Here is an 18,370-nt window from a genome sequence, read left to right on the forward strand (position 1 = left end):
ATCCAGCTTTTGAAAGAGGATGTTTTACTTCTTGAATCATGAGTCCTCGTTATCACTCTCGAAAAGCTCATAGAAAGATGATCACCACAAGAAAATAAATCAAGCGTAAAAATCTAAATATCCCTCCCCAAACACACGTGCACTTAGACACACATCCACACTTGAGGTGAAATACCAAGTACCCACACTTGTTAATAGTGTGGTTCCAGAGTTTCCACAATTTCCAGAGTCAAGTCATGTGGGTGTTTCAGATAGAATCTTCAGTTATTTTCCTAATGGACTAAATTTCAAAATACATGCGCTAGCTTTTCTAATGTGTATTTAATGTGTGTTGCTCCACAAAGTGAAAAAAGGAGAATTCACCTGGGCCTTAGGCCAAGACCCACGTGTCTCCTTGTTTGTGGCAATAGCAAAAAAATCTTACACAGAACAGGCAACGAGAAAAAAGAGAAGGGCTTGGATGCTGTATTTTCCAAAGAGGAAAGCAATCAACCAAGGCAGAACAGCACAAGACTAATAATCCAGCCAACTCATACTACAAAGTACTAGCACAAAATAGCTACTGTACAAATGGCACTCCTTGCAGGGGAAATAATGAAATGCTTTCTGCTAAAATGATGCTATCTATTGTTGTGACTCACCACACAGCCTCATGCCTTGCGTCACCCGTCCTCCTGAGCTGTTGGACATGCATCCAGCTCCGCGTCACTGCTTCCCTGGCAGGAGAGATTTCATGTCAGAAAACAACTTTGTTGTTGAACTTCCCGATGCTAGAAGTGTTTTGCAAATAATTCAACAGCCAGTCTTGGCTGGGTCCGAGACAGATGGTCTCACTGCAGCACCCGGCCTCTCTGCCATTAACCCGCATACGATTACTGAGCCCCGTGGAATCACCAAGGGCCAGCGGGTTTGTGGCACTCGGGGGCTGAAATCAGAAACTAAAGGGATAGAAAAGAAGCACAGAGAGCTTGAGAAGCCCCATTGTTAGTGGTGTTTGTCTTCTAGAATGACTTAATGCTTCAACTCCCTTAAACAGTTTCGGGCATTTACTCCTATTTGTTGGCACTGCCACGTTTTCTTTGCTGTTAATAAATAGGTTTCTCCTTCCAGCCAGGTCTCTATGGAACTGTGTTTCAACTTAAGTCAGATTGATGTTGTAGTGCTACACAAACCTTCTGGGATGCCTATGAAGTTGGGTTATGCACAAATCCTGTGATTCCGCTTTTGTGGCTAGCAATTCTAGTCAAATTTAGAGGCAAAACAACTACACTGTACTGCTTTCCATGGGAGGAAAAGGAGGTTTGGCAAGAAAGTAAGTCTACAGTAGGGAAACGTCAAAGGCCGCGACATCCAACTCCTTCCCCGCAGCACCACGGAAGATGAGGACACCAACACTCGAAGGCAAGCGCCAACACGGGGAAGCCGGCGCACCCAGCACGGCCCAGGCTCCCCCTCAGGGCGGCCCAGGCTCCCCCTCAGGGCGGCCCAGGCTCCCCCTCAGGGCGGCCCAGGCTCCCCCTCAGGGCGGCCCAGGCTCCCCCTCAGGGCGTGAGGGCGGTCGCTCTCTCCCTCCCCATCAACCTCCCCCCCTAAACCAGAGGCCTGGCGGTGTGCCCCGTCTCACCCCGCGGTTGGGAGGGCGGCAGGGCACCGCTCCGTACCCCACACCCCGCGGTTCGGAGGCGGCCGCTCCGCTCCCCGGAGCCCTGAGGGGACGACGGCGCCGCCGCCTCGCGCCTCTCCCGCCTCACAACTGCCCGCCGCGCGACGCCGTTGCCAGGAGAAGCGCGCGCGGCGCCCCGTTGCTAAGGAGACCACAATGGCGGGCGCGGCGGGGGCCGGCGGGGCAACGCGGCCCTCAGGCCAGGGGACCCCGGCCGCCGGGCCCTCGGGGGCCCGCGGTTCTTCAGGTGAGTGCCCGGCGGAGGGGCGCGCTGGGGCTGAGGGGAGTGCCCGGGGAGGGGGGCAGGCGCAGGCCGCCGTCGGGCCTGGCGGGGTGAGGCGAAGCGGTGCTCCCGCAGCCGGCGGGTTGTGACGGCTGAATGCGGCCGGGCAGGAACGGCGGTGTCGGGCACTGCATGTGGTGCAGGCGCACCTAATGGGGACACACACACACACACACACACACACACACACGCACACACAGCAGGAGCCGCACCAGAGCGCTGCTCTGTTTCAGTTTTCTTAAAGAAATACTCCACACTAGACACCAGAAGCCCCCCCAGCACCTCTGGTAGAGGAGGGTGGGCTATTAATAGAAGTTACCTCAGCCTGTCTTTCTGCACCATCAGACACGCAAGTCCTTACCACTTATACACAGTGTGGGTCAACGCCAGCTCTGCAACATATTCCCTTTCCAGCGGTTTCTCTCCCGTTAAAGCCAGGCTGCTCTACAGGCCACTTCTTCCTCTGAACTGCAACCCAAGGAAAACCACCTCACACCAGCTTTATCCCTTACCTGGCTTCCCCAGGGCCCTCCACACTCGAGGATGTCTGAGAGTGGTTGCACACCCCGTTCCTCGCTCCTGGACTCAGCAGCAACTCATCCCCAGCAGTCCTGAGGCTTACAGAGAACCTGAGCTCTGCTCCTGGATGAGAAACAACCTCCTCTCAGCCCCTGTCCCCTGCAGCTGTTGCTCATACACCTGATTGCCAGGTGCTTGCTGGCCCCAGGGCTGCCTGCCCGCCCTCCCTGGCTCTATTACACTCCAGTCTGGATGAACACTAAAGTGACTGGAAGTTGCAAGGCAAAGTGAAGAGGCAAAAATACAAATCTTTTGCTCAAATCCAGCCCTAACCTTGGGATTGTATTTACAGCACTCAGTACCAGGCCCAGGTTCCCAGAGGGCTGTGTTGGGGCAAAAATCTCAGGGTTGAAACCTGCTCAGTTCAGATGGGAAGCGCCAGGGAAGCGACCGTCACTCAGCACTAAGCTATGTCTCAGCCCAAGACAAAGCATTTCTTGAGAGTTAACACCAAGAAGAGAAACCCCATCATTACAGGCTATTCATTTTACTGGCATTCGGTTTTAGGAAGATTTTGCTGCATCACTCCTATTAAACATTAGTCACAGCCCAAAATCCGGTGCAATTATTTGTATAAAGCTATAAATATAGTGTGGCACTATTATCATATTGTGTTTATTTTGGTGGGTTTTTTTTATACCAGCATATAGGGCTCATGCTTATCTCCATGGCCAGCAGGCAAATGGATTAAATTTAGGAAGTGCTAAGCTATTTTCTCTCACTAAAGATAAAACATATGAAAATTTTGTTTACTGGTTTGTGAATAGTGATAATTAAAGGGATGTTTCCAACTTGAAATGTTGAAACTGAAATATGTTGAAAGCTTTAAAAAAGGAGTCACAAGTGCTTCCAGCAGCAGTCAGGCACCAGGCTTCGACAGAGAGCCAGTGAGAGAGAGCCCTGGCCACCAGACCTTCCCTCCCTATCAACGTACGTCGATCACAGCTTGGAAAGCTTTGAGAGACAACAAGAGTCCGATTTAAATGATTTTCTTAATACTAGTTGTACTGGGAAAACGGTTAATCTGAATTTGAAATGAGATCATGGTCTCCACCAAAACAATGATACAAGCTGGCAGAATGAAGGTAGCAATTCTGTCAATGTTTGTCAACAGATAAAATTGTTGCTAAGCAGATGTTACAAGCTTGGGATTTATGATTATAGCTTCATGAAGTCCTCCCTGGAGCATGACCGTCTCAAAGCCATGTTAACAATCCCTAATTTTCCATTAAAAGATCTGTAACAGCTTAAGTGATAAAAACTCTATGAAGTACATATGGTTGGTAGTATTTAATGAAAATTTGCAGGATGCTTTAGTTATGTTTTCATTACAGAGCCTGTTTCACTTGCTCATAACTTTACCTGACTCTGGGCAGAGTTTTCTATTCCCCCCTGTCTTGCTGTGATTCTGTTACTGTATAAACTTCTAATAAAACTTGATCCAGTCGCTTTCAATAAATACAGCAAAGAAATATTAACTGTCACAGTTAATATGTTACGGTTGTTTTCATGTAAGTTGTTGGTTCTTAATGCTTTGAAGCAAAGACTTTAAACTTGGTAGGATGTCACTGGTGGTTGGATTGCGATAACAACAAACTTCACCATTGTGATGAAAATAATTTCACTTATGTTTATGGAAATAATTTTGTTACTGTGTGTGAAGTATTAAAAGAATACCATGATAAGCATCTCAAAAGCACTGAGAAAAAACTGATCAGGCTGAATTTGGGCTAAAATTGTAATGGAGTGTAACACATCGCCCTGTGAGCAAAACGGAAAGTGTGCAGTAAGTGCAAGGTGTGCTGTCAGTCTCGTGTCCTGCATGAGACAGGTTGTAGGGAGCAAGTAATACCTAACCATGTAGTTTAAATCATCATTGGACATATATACAGGGACATTGCAAGAATATTTTGTGGTTTGCTGTTTTTCAGCCCTACTCTGTGGTGTCTAACACGCGCAGCACATGTCCACCTTTCCCACTGGTGCTGCTGATTGTCCTGTTGCCTCTCAAAGCCACAGCTGTTCCTGCAACAGCCTGTGCCACTTGTACCCTGCTCCTTTGCTGCGTCTCTGCTGTGGACGCTGTCAGGAACAGCTAAAACTTGTAGTTGCTTGGGTGTGTAAGCACATTGTCATTTTTGGAGGACAGGCTGACCCAAGGCTTGCTGAAGCTTCCCATCCACTTACAGAATCTTCAGAAATCGTCCTTATAATATCCTTAGTGCTCAGACCAGCTAAAAGTGGCTAAAAAGCCTGACCAAAAAAAAGTAATCAGAATCGAGGCAACTGCAAAGCTGGTTTCCTGCAGCACACTTTCTTAAGCATGTGTTGTATCGCCAGGGGTAACCATTTTCCAGACCAGTGCCTCACTGTCTGCATCTTTTTTTCGCCGAGGGTTTTGCTGCAGAGAAATGCAATTTACTCTGTTATGTACGTAGCCCGGCAGGAAAGTCGTGCATCAGCTACCAAAAAAATGAAGGTGCTCAGGTACCGATGAGGTGATGCTAGTATCAGTTTTATGTTCCGTAAGTGCAGAGGACACTGTGACTTGTAATTTTTTTTTTTCTTTTCACTTTGAGGTACTAAAATGACAGAGGATCAGTCTCCCCTTAGGCTTCCAAGTTGTTGTAGATTATAACATTTACTTGAATGGAAAGCAGCTACCTTGCAGTTTCTCAACTTAATTTTCACCTCAAATGAAACTTGTTCAGAACAGTTTGAAGACTATAAAGAATAATTTTGCAAGGTGCTACATGTATTTATATTATATCTCTATATGCTGTACATACTAAATGAGATTAATTAATTCAAAGCTAGGTGCGCTGTCAAGTTAAAGTGGATATTTTCATGCCTTGAACGTAGCTTGATTCCTGTTCTTCCTGGCATGTAATTATAATCTCATCTCCACATTTACATGTTTTCTTCTCTCCCCATGCAGAAATTACTTCCTTGAAAGAAGCCACTTTTTCTTATTCTGGGATGTTACCAGTAGATTACAGACTTCTAAACTTACAGATCTACAAACTTCTTCAGTGCGTTCACCAGAAAGATAAGAAGAAAATAGAAAAGCTGGTCCAGAATGGATTCCCAAACCTCCTGAATTTCACAGAGCCTGAGGAAGGATTTAGTGCCCTTCATTTGGCCTGCATTAAAAATGACAGTGACATGTGCAGCTTCTTGCTGGAACAGGGAGCTCACCCAGATGTCCAGGACAAAATGGGATGTACTCCAGCAATGAAGGCAGCTGAGCTAGGCCATGAGTTGATTTTGGATTTATTAGTAAAAGCTAAAGCAGACATGACTGTTGTGGATAATGAAGGGAAAGGTAAGTAAAAGGGAACCTCATCAGACCAGAAATACCATGAAATGACTCCTTACTGTGTTACACCCTTGTTGCAAATGTTGTGTCCAGTCTCTAGAGAGGAGCCGTGGTTGAGGGTAATCCTTACAGCTCAACAGGAGCTAATGGTCATAAGAGCTTTGATGACAAGGAAAATAATTCTCCCTGAACAGTCTAGGCCTTTAAATCATACCTCTGTCCTGTACATAGCTGAAAGACAACTTGCGATTGAGAATCGTATTCTTCCCGTGACCTGTCATATTTTAAATTCTGGTTTACTCCCCAAGTTCAAAGGCTCTAAACTATTAATGTTAATTAATAATATTATTATTCTATTAATAGAAATCTTTTTTGCATGTATATACCCTGAGAGAAGTTAATGGGCCTCTATTGAAGGAGTCTGTCTGGTCAGCTGTGAAGATTACAGCCTAAGTAACCTTTCTAATAATTTACTATTGCACCAGAATCCCTGCTGTTTTTCTTTGCAGGTGTTTTGTTTTACTGCATGTTACCTACAAAGCGGCACTACCACTGCACGCAAATTGCCTTGGATCATGGTGCAGATGTTAACAACTGTACTACTAATGGGAAGCCTGTATTTCTACAAGCCTGTGAGCAAGCTCATGATATTGAAGAAATATGTCTGAATTTCTTGGAAAGAGGAGCAAATCCCCATGGAATGAACCCAGTATGAATGTTTCTGTAACTATGAACATATATACAGGAGTATATAGAATAGTTATTAGATGGCTAGAATATGTGACCTTAAATCCTCACATTAAAATAAGCAGTGACAAGTGCTTAACTCTGTGGCCATACCTATTCCCTTGTTCTATACCACCCTTTTTCGCAGGAGCAGGGATTTAAGTCTTCTGCTTGAACCACGTATCCTGATCTAGATTATTCTAGATTAGAGTGCAAATATTTTACAAACCCAAAATGTAACTGGGCCAGCTTTTAGCAGCTGCAGTTCACTGGACTTCATTGGAGAAGTGCTGATTTGTACTTTGCCTTGATATGCCCTGAAGGTTTCAGAGTTGAAATAATATCCACTAAAAGGTGAGTCAACATAACCTGATGGGGAAATCAAGGCAAGGATGAAGCATAAGAAACTGTTTTTTTTCTCTTTTGCATGTCTTAGTCATTTATTTGTTTACTTCCTTAATTTAACAAAGACCTGAAGGACTGGAGCTCGGTGCTATTGACCAAGTCAAGGAGTTCAAGCTTTCCTTTAAAGCTACCCATGGCTTTTGCTTTGGTCCTAGCTTTGCAGCATCCCTCCTAGCTTGTAGCTATAGTAAAACCAATGTTTGGACATCCTTATCCGATCCTTTCATGCACATGTCTGATTCATGCACTCAGTGCACCTGCAATATGAGAAACCTGCATTTTTTTGTAATATGATGGGCACATAACCTGTTCACACGATGGGAATGGTTTGCTACACCCAGAGAAATTTGGCAAGTCAGATATTCTAAGTGTTGCTGTAGGTCCAGATGTTAGTGGCAGGCAATCCCTGATTCTGGATGTGCTCTGCTCTTGGTAAGGTCACCAGATCTACCAAAATCAGCCATTATAAAGAAAATAGATCCTGCTAATCACAAACATACAGTATTATATAGAAAAAGACATAGCATTAATGTATTAGAATGGGAACTTTCCCTCTCAGAGGGAACAGTAGTGAAATTCCCCAGTCGCTCTGCCTTCCCTGTAGCACTCCTCCAGCCACAGCCCCTTATGCTGGTATTTTGTGTTAGGTTTTGTAAACATGCATGAGATCATGCACACAGAATAAGGAATTCCTTAACTAAGGAATTGATTTTCATAGGGACAATTCAAGGGACCGGAGCTACTAATGTACTTGGGTTTCTGGGATTTGACTACTCATATTTTAGCAGCATCATAACTAGATTCTTAAAGTCTACTTGCAAGTATCTTTGAAACTACTAGACGTGTCTCCTTTTTTTGGTAATACCTAAAAGGAGACCTTTAATTTTATGCCACTTTGCAACAATCAGATCATATTGCTCCAACCTGAATTAGCAGACAAAACAAATTCTGAATTTATTTCTTGCTACCTTGCAGGCGACGGGTCGCACAGTCCTAATGGAATCCGCAAGAGCAGGCGCTCTCGAGCTGGTGCGTGGTCTGCTTGAGAGAGGAGCTGATGTCAACCAATTTGACTTTGAAAGACACAGTGCTGCACATTTTGCAGCTAAAGGAGGCCATTTTGAGGTATCATCATTTGTGGCGTTAGAACATGGTTGCAAAGCCCAATCTGAGGTGGTTTTTTTGTTTGTTTTTTGGGGGGTTGCATGTTTTTTGGGTTTTTTTGTGTTGTTTTTTTGTTGTTGTTGTTGTGGTTGTTTGTTTTTTGGGTTGGGTTTTTTTTTTTGAGTCCAGTATCTCAGCTAATCAAAGCATCACAATCAGCAATCAAAACCAGCTTCTTTTTAAGTATCAAAGGGAATCCAGCAGTGATAGAATCCCTCTCATAATTGCAGAGCCTTTTTTGCTAAGGTACCTCTGAGTGTGTGTGCTCATATGGGTGCTCCACCGGAGAGCTTGTTTCTCTCAATGTGGAGCATCTCCCAGCTGTGTAACTTGGATGAAACATTCCCATTACAAGAAGGGCAGAAGCAAACAGCTGCAGGTAGGCGCTTTCTTCCTGATCCCACACATCATCCTGAGAGTATATAAAATTATGCAGTTTTGATTGTGCATGCAATGTCAGCATTACTTTAAGACAGGGACCTGCAGTTGACTGGCAGGAGTGAAGCTTGTCCTTGATACCTACAACTGAACAAAGTTTTTATTTCCTCAGTTAAATAATCACAGTACTATAAAAAATTTGAATATTACGTGCACGTTGACCAGCTGGGCATGGGAGAGAACTTCACTATATAAACTGGGAATAGATGATATTGCATTTATTTATAAATCATTCTCACCCTTCCCCATCTTAACAAATAAGATTTTTGGTGATTCTGTCTTTTTTTTTCTAGGTGTTGAGGATTATTTCAGCTTATAATGGAGACTTGGGCCTGATTGCCATGAATGGTAACACACCGCTTCATTATGCTGCAGAGGGAGGATTTGCAATGTGCTGCAAGTTTATAGGACAAAGAGGTACATTAAAAACACTTTACTTGGCAACAATCCTGTATATTATTTTTTCTGTGCTAAAGGAAAGATTTCACTTGGGCATCTATGAAAGATTTGACTCTCTGAGGTATCATGTGGTGTATGTAATTCTCATTAAGATGTGCCTAACATAGGCTATTATGACTGATTTCTACTAATGTGGCCGAGATAAAACATTCCTCAAAGAAAGCAGCAGAAACATCATAGGTTTGTATAATTTAGAACCGGACTGTATTAAATGCTTCTGGTTTTAGTTGTTTTTGGAAGTATCCTATTGAATATTCCAATAGAAAATTAATTTTTGGTTTGCTGATCATTTAAAAAATTATCTCAGTGTAGTTATGGAGAAACTTGGCACCCATAGCTATTGAAACATACTCCAAAGAAGCTGCAGTCATTTTCCAACTTAATCAGATAATTGTGCCACTTCAAGCTTTGATTCATGAGCACTGTGCAAAATCCTACATACTGTTCTCGTAATTCAAATGTTTAACCAGTGGTCCATCACCAAATTGCAAGTTTGGGATATAGAACGGTAAGTGACATTTTAATCTTTGTGTCCTCTTAACATTGCTCTTCCTGCTTTAAGAAAGAGAGTAAAATTTTCACGGAACTCGTGCCTTTTTGTACATATTCATGAGCAGATGGATAAGTAGAGCAGGGGTTATCCAGTGACTCTCCCTTTGGGAAACAAGTATGGACACATAGCTAACCTTCCAGTCTATCAATAATGTGCTTCCACCTACTATTGCTATTTATAATTAAAACAGCATAAAATTGTAGACTTGTGGCAATTAGTTGCATGTATATTAAAAGGCTTTTATATTACGTAATTAGGAATCCCACTGCATTTTCAGTGAAATTGTGTCCGTGTTTTTAGGCTGTGATCCTACATGGATGAACTTGTCACAAAAGACCCCAAGAGCTGTTGCCAAGGAGGGTGGTTTTAAAGCAGCAACAGCAGAGTTGCGTAAAGCTGAAAAGAACTTTAAAAAACAGTCCAAGCCTGAGGCTGAGGAGGAAAACCCGCTCTGGGCACTGAAGCTGTATGACTGGTCCTTAGAGCACCAGGATGCCCTCTCCAAGGTGTTTGAGGCTGTCAAGCAGGAAGATGGGCTGGTAACTAAAGCTGATTTTATATCGCTTATTCAGAAGCACTGTGCCTTTGTGGACATTGAACAAATACAAATGATTGCTGAAAAACACGAAGGGTCTGAGCCCGAGGGAATCAACGTAGAAGAATTTTTTAAGGGCTTTAAATACTTGCAGAAAAGTTGCCTTATAACAGCTTTTGGACCTAAAAGGAAGAAGGGGAAGAAAGGGAGGAAAGGAAGAGGCAAAAAAGGAGTTGCCGTCCCGGTGCCGATTTGTGTTATGCCGAAGAGCGTGTGTCCGCATAGGGAAGACGGCTTCCCTCTGTACATGGTCGAGGTTATTCAGGACACTCCTGATAGTGACCGCTTTAACCGAGACCACCCATCTGCCCATCCCGTGCACGACGACCGTGTCTGGTACATAGATGAGCCAAGGAAAGTGTACATGAATATTAACTACCTGGTCAGAGCTGGAGACTTTGTGTCTCTACAGAAAGCATTTGACGAGGGTGTGCCAGTAGACATAAAAGATAAATATTACAAAACACCTTTGATGACTGCATGTGCAACTGGGAACATAGATCTGGTGCAGTATCTTCTGGAAAAGGGGTAAGATCATTTCTGATTTTTTTGTTTTTTTTTTTTAACTGATATTCTGGAAGGGCTTTCAAAAAGCATCAATTTCCAGTAAACATTTGGATGCAACAAACTATGGGTTTTTATTTTATTGACATAACATTTAGCATTAAAGTTAGTTCCATAAGATCCTGAGTTAGAGGATCAGTTTATTATTTTTCACATTTCAGTAACAGGGAAATAGAAACACCCAAGAGGTATGTTTCCCGGATCTGAAATGTTTGGTGTCTGGGCTGTTGACATTTTGGTCAGATGTAGAGTGCCTACAAATCCAGTCTATTGGAACTGCACTTTGTTCACATCCACGCCGTAAACGGTGCATCCTCAAAACCGAACACTCAACATCAGATAAATGATTTTGGAGAAATCTGGCTCAAGTGACTTGCCTGAAATCATCAAGGCAATCCTGGACTTCTCTGTTCCACATGCCAGGGCCTTTGCATGCAAATGTTTTAAGGGGATCAGCCTTATAATCGCTTTCCTCAGCAGGCTGAGGCAGCAGGATTTACACCAGAAGCGCGTGCTCCTGTTTAGTCCGTTCCTCCCTTTAGAAATGCTTCAGCGACTCTGTAGCCTACAGGCACACTTGTGAAAAATCTCAATGACAGCTTAGAAATGAAAGCAATTCAAGAAAGATTCAGTTGTACTGGTGTAATAGCATAATCTCTTCTTTTTGTTAGACTGCTGTAGTCATTCACATAAATGCTTAAATGAACATTTCTCAGAGATATTTACATTAGCTTTGTTCTCTACCTATAGCTAGAACTCATTTTAACATTCATTTCTCAGAATAAGTGGCTGTAGTTGTTGCTCCAGCTCCTGCAGTGATTTAACAGCACGTGGATCTTTTTTCTCCCTGGTAATTACACTGACATTCCTGGAGCATATGGAAAGTTGTGTAAACGTGCATATTCAGATCTTCCAAAGATAAGGATGCAAGAGTTAGCAAATTAATCCAGCAAATTAATCTCAACTGCTTGTGTTAAACCTCACTAGACAGCACTGGAGTCACATCATATTTAACAATTGGACCTAGAAATGTAATAAATCAGTTTAAAAAAAAAAGTACCAATGTTGAGATTTTTAAATTGACCTAAAGCAGAAAGTGTAAAGTGGTCAGTACAGTGTTTAGCTTTGCATCTCTTAACAGCATGGACTTTCAGATACTCTCAGTTTGGCATGGAAGTTCAAATGCTTCTTACAACACAACTTTTTCAACGTGTTACAACAAATCCGCATCAAATAGAAAACAAAACACTTATCCAGAGCTATAGAAAATGCTGAGGTTTAAACATAATTTGGCGGTATCTGCTTTCTATCTTGTTCTAGCAAGGCTGAGAGGTAAATTTAATTTGGGCTAAAGATAAATTTAATGCTAAAGAATTTTTAAGTCAGTGCTGTGTTGTTCCTGGTCTGTTCAATCGGTTTGTTACTGGTAGAGTGAAGGCAGCAAAAAGGATTCAAGGGCAGACAGAGTATCAGTACTGGTGTGGAGGCTGGGTTGAGAGAGAAAGTGGAATAACTGGAACCGCTTATTTTAATGAGAAATATAAAGGAAATGACAACAGCAAATGAATAAACCATAATGGCTAAGCAACTGAAAGATAACAGTGGTAAAACTGATAAGTCTGGGGAATTTACTGTGATAAGATCTCACCAAAGGTAGAATTCTGAAAAAGATAAAAAATTTAAACAAGATGAACAGATGAATCAGTTCTTTTGATCTAGTCTTAAATATTAACCATCCGACCAGCAGAACAAAAAGCTATCCCAGGAAGCAGCTTCACTCGTAATTTTTCTTCCTTCTCCCTCCCCCCGCGTGTTCTGGGAAGACATCAGCTCTTTGTCCCTAAACGGGACAGTGCCCCTGATTGAGTTCAGGACCTCTAGGTCCATGGCACGCATGGGAGATCGCAGATCTGGGCATGGTCATGGACTGTGCTTTCTGAAAAGCTATGGGAACCATATTTCTTCCCTTTTAACACTATTAAGGGTTCTAGTGGCTCGTTCATGGCTTGCATGACCCCAGCCCGAAAGCTCCCAAGGCAGCCGGTTGCTAAAGGGCTGACAATACTTTTCCCCACAGCTTCATCTGAAGGCAGCATATTGCAAATGTTTCCCCCAAAGTAGCCCTTGCATCCCGCAAAACACACCAGTTTTAACATGGGAGGAGAAACAAATCTAGTCCAGTGGCACAGTGGCTGAAAAAGTTTTAAATCCTCAGATTTTCTGAAATAGACCTTGTCTAACTCATTTATAAATTGGACAGCAGGCAGTTTTGCCATGTGTTTTAGAGCACCTGTTCTTGGCCCAGGAGCATTCTTTTTTTCAATTCGTTAATCTGCTTTTTGCCATTCTCTGTGGAGCTGGAGCACAAACACTACCTGCATTTGACAGGATTAAGCTGTTTGAATGCTTGTTTTTCTCTGTACCTGTGAAAACCTCCATGTAGAGGTCACTGTGTTGGCTTCAAGTGGGATGTGATCACCACCCAGGCACACTCTTACAATTAATATTCCAAGACAAGCAATATATCAGATACTAAAATGAGTGGCAATATGAAAATGTTATTTACATTGAATATGCCCTTGCAGTGGGCAGTTAACATTGACTGTACTTGGAGCTGTGGATGTTACTATATCTAGTAGCTGGCTCCACCTGCCACATCTCCTCTTACTCTTCTGTAGGGCAGATATAAACGCAACAGACAATTTCATGTGGACTCCCCTCCACCACGCGTGCTATAACGGACACCTGGATATCGCTGAACTGCTCGTGGAGGCTGGAGCAGCAGTGGATGCGCTTTCAATAGGCAACGCCACCCCGCTAATGAGAGCCATCGAGATCAGCAGACTGGATATAGTCTATTTTTTAATCACTGTGGGTGCTGACATCCAAATAACCAACAGCAATGGTAAATATCAATCTCTCCCCAAAAGGTCTGTTTTCTTATGTGTATACATGTTTTATTAAAAAAAATATTCTTCAAACACTTTGAGAAGTGTTCTGAATTTGTGATTGCTGTCAGAAATGGGAGGAAGGTAAGACTTCGATTCTATTAGGTTTCTACAGTATGGAGTCACTAAGGAGTCAGCTTTGCTGGGTTTTATGCATCTAGAAAATAAAGTAACATGATAAATTACATGATTAAAGAGGCTATTGCTCCTCACAGGATATATACAGAGTTATAATAGCTTTAATGAAAAAAATTAGCTAGTTATTAATATTACTTGATGGAAAATTAGATTTTAGTTGTGCCTAGTATGTACTCTGCCACCCATTTAAATCACTTATTTTTATGCACAGGCAGCACTGGTTAAAAAAAAAGTCTTGCTGCTTAGCATATAAATATTAGTCCCAGAGAAAAAAACTACTTAACAGGAAAAAATCTGAGCTGATACTGAAGCGTTACCTCCTCTCAGCAGATTCCCCATCCAGTATTATTTCCTCTATTTTAAGCCCCTGCTCTAACATAGGAAGCAATATTGCTACATAATGAGACTTTCCTTCCTAAAATGCATTATAGGTGAAACCCTCTTCTAGAAGGGATGTGTATTCTCCATTTCTGTTACCGTGTCAAGTTTCTGTTCACACGGCAGTTTAGTCTCATAACTGTTCACAGCCACAGGGTCTCATCTCATAAGATCCAGGAGTATTTTTCCTTTCTTAGGCACCGAAGTGTCTGGCATAACTTAAACCACGGGGCTTTCCCTTCACTCCTTGCCAGCCATAGGGCAAGCAGTGGAAAAGGAAGATACCTGTAATAGCTCAGTCTACATTCCTAACCTTGTATTGTGCCAGCCATCTCCTAGTGCTAAATACTCTCAGCTCTCACAGGTCAAAATTATAACTTAAGCTGCAAACGTTAGGACATTAAGAGCCTAGCAACCGCTCCAAGAATTCCTGCAGTATTTAGTTTCAAGGCTCGTTTCTGCAAGCCCTTATTTCTACAAGCGGTGCTGATGACTGCCATGCTCACATCAATGCCAGGCACGCTGCTGGCACACTGAGCACTTAATATAATAAAATAGAGGCCTGATTAAATTCAGTTGACTGTAGTGTCATGATCCAGTTGCAATAACAAGTGCCAAGGTTAATTTCCATGCCTTATATAGGTATTTGATTTTTTTAAACACAGGAAAGAATGCTCTGGATATTGCTAAAGCATTCGCAGATTCTCGAATAATTGATCTGCTCCAAAATGAACTGGAAAATTTGCCAGAAGTACCAGAAAAAAAAGCAGCAGAGAAAAAATCTACACTGAAGCCTGTAGAGGCTGTGAAAAAAGAGGTATGAGAGATGGTAGCAAAGGATTGATTCGCTAGTAGTTAGTAGAGTACCTCTTTCTGTCATTTATTTGCCATCCATGTCTCTCTAAAGCTATAAATCAGGCAGTTTTGTTGAAGTGAGTATTTTCCAAAGCCAATACTCATTCTTGCTAGTACTTGTTCATCGGTTGAAATTTTGACTTGTTGATTGTATGAACTTCATGTCTCCCCCAATGCCACTTAAGAATTATGTCCTACATAACTGACAGGACACACAAAACCATTTCCGCTTCTTTTCCCCCTCCTCCTGAAGTTTATGATCATCCAGCTCTGATGTGGTAAATCCTAAACAACTGGTAACTAATTTCTTAAATGGAGCACCTGTTTCTTCATAGGATAAGACCAAGGCCCTTCGAATTAGTAGAAAGATCTTTTTATTCTGCTAATCAAATTAATTGAGGCAATACCAGCCTTGCTGACGTCTCATTTCCCACCTTATCTTGTACCCTTCCTCTTCTACCGTTGACCCAAGTCCTGTTTCTCAAATCCCAGACTGATGTTTGGCTGTTGTACTTCTGGATGCCTTTCCTGCACCCACCAGGAGCCTTGAGAACTTTCCTATTGCCCTCATTCCCAAGCTGACATCCGCCTCCGTGACCACATTCTGGTTGTCTTCTTGTAGATGAGATCTTCCTGATTTACCAGTGGTACTTGTTAGTCAGACTCAGAATGCTATTCAGAGAGAAAATGCAGTTTTATCTGCATTGCTGGAAGCGTCCTCCAGCCGTCCTGCCCTGGGTGGTGCAGTAAATACGTGCTGGTAGCCAAATGTTGGTTTTCCCCTTCCAAAATGTTCTGAATTTGTCAGGGATATATAGGACTTCCATAGGCAAGACGATGACAACGTTGGGTGCTTATTTATTCATCACCCAGCACAGGTTGGGATCACCAGCAGTACAAGGTGATTGCCTTGGGAGTCTTAAAGAGCGGTGAGTGTTTTAGTGTCCAAGAAGGGGAGTTATCCTCTATCTTTTAAAGGGTCTCCCCTCACAATTTTGGGTTATTAAAAAAGAATAAAATATCAGCTTTAAGAAAGACAGATCTTGAACAGATTAAGAAAAATACACGCACAGTAAAGATATCAAAAGAAGTATCAGAAGATGCGGGATGTGTGCCTTGCTTCCAAATGTGCTGTATTTGTATAACTGATAACTTCTCTTTCAGCCTTCACAGGTATCTCTGCCAGTTATAGAAAAATCAATTCTTGAAAAGAAAGCGCGTTCCCCTAAGGAGAGTGTTATTTATCTGAACTCTTTGATAACCAGTGGTGCTACCAAGAAAGAGGGCGTCACATTCAAACCCAGAAAAGTACGTACAGTAGCAAAACTTGAGCAGTTACACATTAATTTAAAGATAGACCTTGCTGTAGATCAAAACCCGGAACAATCTGATGAAATGACCTCACAATTTGACTAACTTATAGATGACGTGACACAGGCTAGACAAGTCACCACAAAACAATGGTAAACGAAAGAGTTCATATATATGCGCATACGTATTATATACATATACGCATATATATACATAAAACAAATTATCATGGAAATCAGGCTCTTATAAGATTTTAAAATAGGATTAAAGTGGAGCCACGGTAAAATACAAATGCAACTATGTTCATGGTGTGGATTTTTACATTCCTACACTTAAAGGATAGGAGCCCTTGTGCATAGGACCAGCATCAGCTTCTAATTTGCCTTCTCAACTAGTTATTGGATGATTATTAATACTCATGTCAGTGACAGTTACTGAACTAAATGGATCACAGTACACTAAATATTTACTACCTAGAGTTAGCATACTGGAAATATAATTTTTGTATCAAGGACTTGTTAATACTCATTCACAAATAACCAAGAAATAGATGATCACAGAGAAGTAATTTTGTAAATATTTTTTTCTCCTTAAAAAGGAAAAGAATACCATTGCTGACTGAGAAGCTTTGTTAGGCGTTTGTTACCATTTCCCTAACCCTGATTTGTGCTGGTTTCTGCAGTGGTCTCAGGGGAGTAAGGCTACATTGCCAGTGACTCTACAACTAATTACTATTTTCCACTCTGAGGATCTTGGGCCTGAGTCAGTCATTCTCAACAATTACCTTTACATCTTTTTTTCCACTTTATCCCTGATAGGAGCCCATGGCATGTTATAGATTTGAAGTGACAAGAGGATGCCCTGCTTATACATACACAAAATGTCATGGTATCTTCTGGGAAGCCACACTAGTTTTCTTGTACGTCTCAGGATGGAAAGGAGTGCCAGAATATGGCTCTATTTGGTTAACAGTGTCCTCTTAATGCTTCAGTTGCAGAAGTCATGTTGAAATTAACTACAAATACCTTTACTTTCTAGATTTGGTCGCCTGAAGCTGCAACAGAGGAGCTAGTAAGAAAGCAGGAATTGCTCCGTGAATACCTTGCTCTTGGTGGCCGCTCGGAAAGCTCCACAACCCCCTTTAATAGAAAAGTTGTGCAATAAGCACACCAGCTGGAAGAAGCTACTTCAGCACGTATTTTGAGGGGACAAAGATCTAAAATGCTACTCCTCTGTAAGGAAGGAATCGTGCAGCGCTCAGTAAACGTATCTCACTTATGATTAAAAACAACGGTAGCAAGTTTTTCCGCTTACAATCTTTTGTTAAGGTCTTAGTCTAGAGTCTCATGTGATTCTAAGTCTTGGAGCTGGCTCAACGTACTTTATGGCATGGCTGCTGTTGTGACACACACACACATCCTTTGTCTTTGTGAAGGTATGGCTTTATCAGGCTATTTTTCACCCCAACATAAAACTTCTTCCTGGAAGATACGTTACACTTACTACTTAAAGCGTATTAAATATAAAGATTAGCATTCAGAAATTATTTAAGACAACAATGTTCTTGATTGCCTGCAGAGGCAACGGAACGTACAGAATTTACAACCAGGACTACCACTGTCTAGTGTACTGCGTTCGTGTTCTCCCACACACTTGCAAAAGTGCACAAACCTTTCTCCTCAGTCACTGTATTCCCCAACTGCAGTGTTGCGAAGCTGTTATCAAAACCTTTAGATATTTTCTGCAAATTTGAAAAATATTCAGAGATTTTGTGAATCCACGTTCTTGCATTAAGAGCAACATCTGCAGCTAATCCAAATCAGTGTTTGCCCTACAAATGTGAAGTCCACAGATCTTGTCCCTGCAGTTTTAATGAGCTGTGTGGTTGGGAAGGAATTAGCGTCTTCAAAGTGAACTGACAAGGCTGCAGTAACTTAGTATGAAGAACAGGTGCTGGAAGTTCATTTTAGGAAGTGTATAACGTCAAAGATT

At 42.2% G+C, this 18,370-nt stretch overlaps 1 protein-coding gene across 1 annotated transcript; it reads left to right on the plus strand.

The window, feature by feature from the left end:
- Nucleotides 1-5,504: 5,504 nt before the first annotated feature.
- ANKEF1 (ankyrin repeat and EF-hand domain containing 1) lies at nucleotides 5,505-17,647 on the plus strand (the record flags this gene model as incomplete). Its single annotated transcript, XM_082048415.1, has 9 exons — nucleotides 5,505-5,850; nucleotides 6,354-6,553; nucleotides 7,951-8,100; nucleotides 8,871-8,994; nucleotides 9,890-10,712; nucleotides 13,427-13,653; nucleotides 14,878-15,029; nucleotides 16,232-16,375; nucleotides 17,417-17,647. The coding sequence occupies 9 exons, from the start codon at nucleotides 5,505-5,507 to the stop codon at nucleotides 17,540-17,542; spliced, it is 2,292 nt and encodes a 763-aa protein (XP_081904541.1). The 3' UTR covers nucleotides 17,543-17,647.
- Between the last annotated feature and the right edge of the window lie 723 nt (nucleotides 17,648-18,370).

The sequence above is a fragment of the Streptopelia decaocto genome, assembly GCF_964273445.1.
Source record: "Streptopelia decaocto genome assembly, chromosome: 3".
Classification (NCBI taxonomy): domain Eukaryota; kingdom Metazoa; phylum Chordata; class Aves; order Columbiformes; family Columbidae; genus Streptopelia; species Streptopelia decaocto.